We start from the raw sequence: 3,762 nt of genomic DNA on the forward strand, positions 1-3,762 counted from the left end.
AACTTGGTTTATTTTATTATTGAGTGTTGACCTGTCAGAGATGAAATGTGTTTTTAAAAATCATGAGTCATTTTATACTCGTTCTTCTCCCTACAGTTACATACACAAGCAAGAAAAATGTTCTTGCACATATAAATTTGCCTATATGTGTGTGTGTGTGTAATATATATATGTACGTATGATAAGAGAGGAAAAAGACATGACTTCTAACAAATGTTGTTAAAATATTTTCATTTTGGGAAGTTGGTCACTTTCATCTAGACCAGGTTTTAAGGGTGGGTTAATGGTTGGGGTTCTGTGGTAGAAGGAATGAAATAGGCTTCATAAAGTTTGAAAACTACTTAGTTATAGTACTGAATTAAAGAGCCTTTTTGCCAACAAATCAAAACCCTAATATGCAGTTATTACATATATCTGTTCTAAAGTATGTGTTGGTATGTACTGTTCCTATTGTTTTTACCTTTTGATCATGGAATAATTAGTATATTGTTTTCATGAGATCAGTAATTAATATCTTGGTTTAGTTGCCTACTCAATGTGACATTCCTGCTTGGTTACTTACTTCATCAGGATTGTTTAAAAATTGTAGGGAAACAAATTTTGATGTACATTTCTGGATGTATGAACTCTGATTAGGTTTAGGTTTAATTAACTTTTTCACTTATATATTTACAGATAAACAGCTGTCCTGGTACTAGCTTTATTATTAGATACAAAATAAGAAATAGAGACACGTTTTAATACCTTATTACATATTCAAACTGGTAAACTTTAAGTTTGAAGGGAAGTACCCATTCCATATGGTGGTTCAAAAGTCCAAACTCACATGTCAGTGTTCTAGAGGGAGACTTGAATGTACCCATGGTAGTGAAGGGGTTAAAGTTTTGTTGTCAGTTGTATAGTGGCCTAACACCATATTCTAATAATCAGTTTACTTTTATGGCATTCACATTTAGTTTCAGCACAGACATTATGTAGGGAAGTAGTGTGTGTGTGTGTGTGTGTGTGTGTTTCTGATACTTCTTCATTGTGTTTTTGAATTAAATCCATAATCTTGTTATTTTACATGTTGTATTCAAAATTTATGTTTAAACAGTAAGCAAATACATATGGATATGTAATAAGGTAAATATACCAAGGTCTTAATAATAATATAAAAAAACATTTATTTTCTTGTAGGTTCGAGAAACAGCTGCGGAAACACTTGGAGGATTTCTTCATTGTGAATTTGTCAAGGTTACAGAAGAACTATTAGTAAGTATAGTAGATGTTGATATACAGTAGTGGAAATAAATATGGAAATATACTATAACTCAAGGAAAAGCATCGTTTAATGTGAGTATAGAAGCCTAATTATGTTTTCACACTTACAGTAGGCTCAATCATAGTTAAGTCTACTGATAAAACATCCCAAATACAATAATAATGAAACCTGTTTTTCCATTAAACACCATAAATGGTTATCCACTTTAATGAACATACAAGCTGTAGCTACTTTTATGATTACATTGTCTTGGAATATTACTCTGAAGGAAAAGGAACATCTTACATCCATTAGTGATAATTTAATTTGTTTTTATAATTACATATCAGACATTAGCTGCTCTTACAAAGCTTTAATGTGAGTATAACTATGTTTTGTAGCTGTTACTACTCTCATAAGAGAAACTAGTGTGGGAGAATATATGGTATATTAGTATATTCATTGCAGTATTAAAGTGAAAATTCCAAAATAACACCATTTTTAAGGTACCTCCATAAAACTAAAAATGAAAACCAAAAAACAAACTACTAGTTTTAAACAAAAATAAACATTGAAAAATAGAAGTCCTAATCATAGCGAAAGCATACAAATACATAGCTGGTGTGACACACACTGATTGGTTAGTTGGTAATTAATCACTGAGTATCATCTTAACAATTGTACTACCCTACTGTTAGCATTTGTATTATCAGTGAAGTGTCTGTTATAGTTTGTATATTTACATGCTTTTTTATGAATTAGTTTATACAAAAATTTGCAGATATTAGGTTTGTTATTTTGGAAAGTTATTAAACTGCTTGGAGTGGTTAAATTAATTAACTTGCTGAGATTGAACCCATCTTAAAGTTTGATACTTTAGTGATGAGAATATTAACTAACTTTCTCTGTGTAATTTTCTTTTAGTATCATTTATATACAGTAAAATGTAATGTTAAAAACATGTCATCATCACCTTTATTTTCTTGCACTTTCTCATAATCTCTTTATAGCTGTTTACTGCTGTTTTGGTAGGGAAAAATTATATTAGTACTAGGTGAATAGAAGGAGCAGAGCATGGAGATTGAGAATTATTACCAAGCATGAGGAAAACAGTTTTTCAGCGAAAGCATATTTATAATTTTACTGTTGTTCAACTCATTTTACATGAACATCTTATCTGTATATTGTTAAATAAAAGTTTGTAGGTCATACACTCAAAGCCTAGTCATAAAGATTGTTTTATGTAAAAGGTGCATAAAATAAATAGGTTACTATACAATCAAATCATAACTTTAAACAGTTATCTTTTCCAGTAAGAAAACCAGACAATAACTGTATTATTAATATATTTTTATGCTGGTGATTGTTCCAATAATTTTTTCATCAGTTAATTAGAAAAGTACTTTTGTTTTGGAATAAAATTACTAGAGGGCAAATGAAATAGTCTGGAAAAATAATTTTGATTTTTAAGAATAATTTACTTCAAGGAGAAAAAAGTGTTTCCAACCTTCTTTTCGTGGTTTTTATTGATTTTACTACATTTATGATTTAACATGTATACTTTTACATAAGATGGAACTTTTTACTTCTGTCTTGTTTTTTATTTCCTTCATAAGCTTTTTCTTAAAATTTCAGATTCTGACTTTAATGGAGTGACTGATAGTTAGTCTGTTAAGATTAAATTCTTAAGATAAAGTGAGATAGCATGAGTTATATTTATTAAAGAGACTAGCACATAACATGACAATAACTTTATTAAAGAGACTAGCATGTTATATGACAATAACTTTGTTCAAGAGACTAGCACATAACATGACAATAACTTTACTCAAGAGACTAGCACATAACATGACAATAACTTATTAAAGAGACTAGCATGTAATATGACAATAACTTTACTCAAGAGACTAGCACATAACATGACAATAACTTTAGTCAAGATACTAGCACGTAACATGACAATAACTTTGTTCAAGAGACTAGCACGTAACATGACAATAATATTTTTCAAGAGACTAATACGTAACACAACAATAACTTTATTAATGAGACTAGCACATAACATGACAAAATATTTTGTTCAAGAGACTAGCACATAACATGACAGTAACTTTATTAAAGAGACTAGCATGTTATATGACAATAACTTTACTCAAGAGATTAACACGTAACATGACAATAACTTTATTAAAGAGACTAGCACATAACGTGACAATAACTTTGTTCAAGAGACTAGCACATAACATGACAATAACTTTGTTCAAGAGACTACCATATAACATGACAATAACTTGATTAAAGAGACTAACATATAACACGACAATAACTTTGTTCAAGAGACTAGCACATAACATGACAATAACTTGATTAAAGAGACTAACATATAACACGACAATAACTCCACTAATTTCAAGATTGAAGACATCTATTTAAAAAAAAGAACTAAACTAAAATAGATTATTCATGGTAAAGTTTTTATGAGTGGAGTCCATATGTCATTAAGTTCAATTTTACCTTTG

The 3,762-nt window shown here is 29.3% G+C and overlaps 1 protein-coding gene across 1 annotated transcript in view; it reads left to right on the forward strand.

Moving 5' to 3' along the window:
* LOC106461174 (proteasome activator complex subunit 4-like) overlaps window positions 1-3,762 on the forward strand; it is a 119,936-nt gene that overhangs the window by 110,803 nt on the left and 5,371 nt on the right. The window contains exon 37 of the mRNA XM_022388036.1: window positions 1,180-1,254. Within this exon, the coding sequence (XP_022243744.1) occupies window positions 1,180-1,254 (75 nt within the window). The remainder of the gene's footprint in view (window positions 1-1,179; window positions 1,255-3,762) is intronic.

Source organism: Limulus polyphemus, unplaced genomic scaffold, assembly GCF_000517525.1.
Source record: "Limulus polyphemus unplaced genomic scaffold, Limulus_polyphemus-2.1.2 Scaffold909, whole genome shotgun sequence".
NCBI lineage: Eukaryota > Metazoa > Arthropoda > Merostomata > Xiphosura > Limulidae > Limulus > Limulus polyphemus.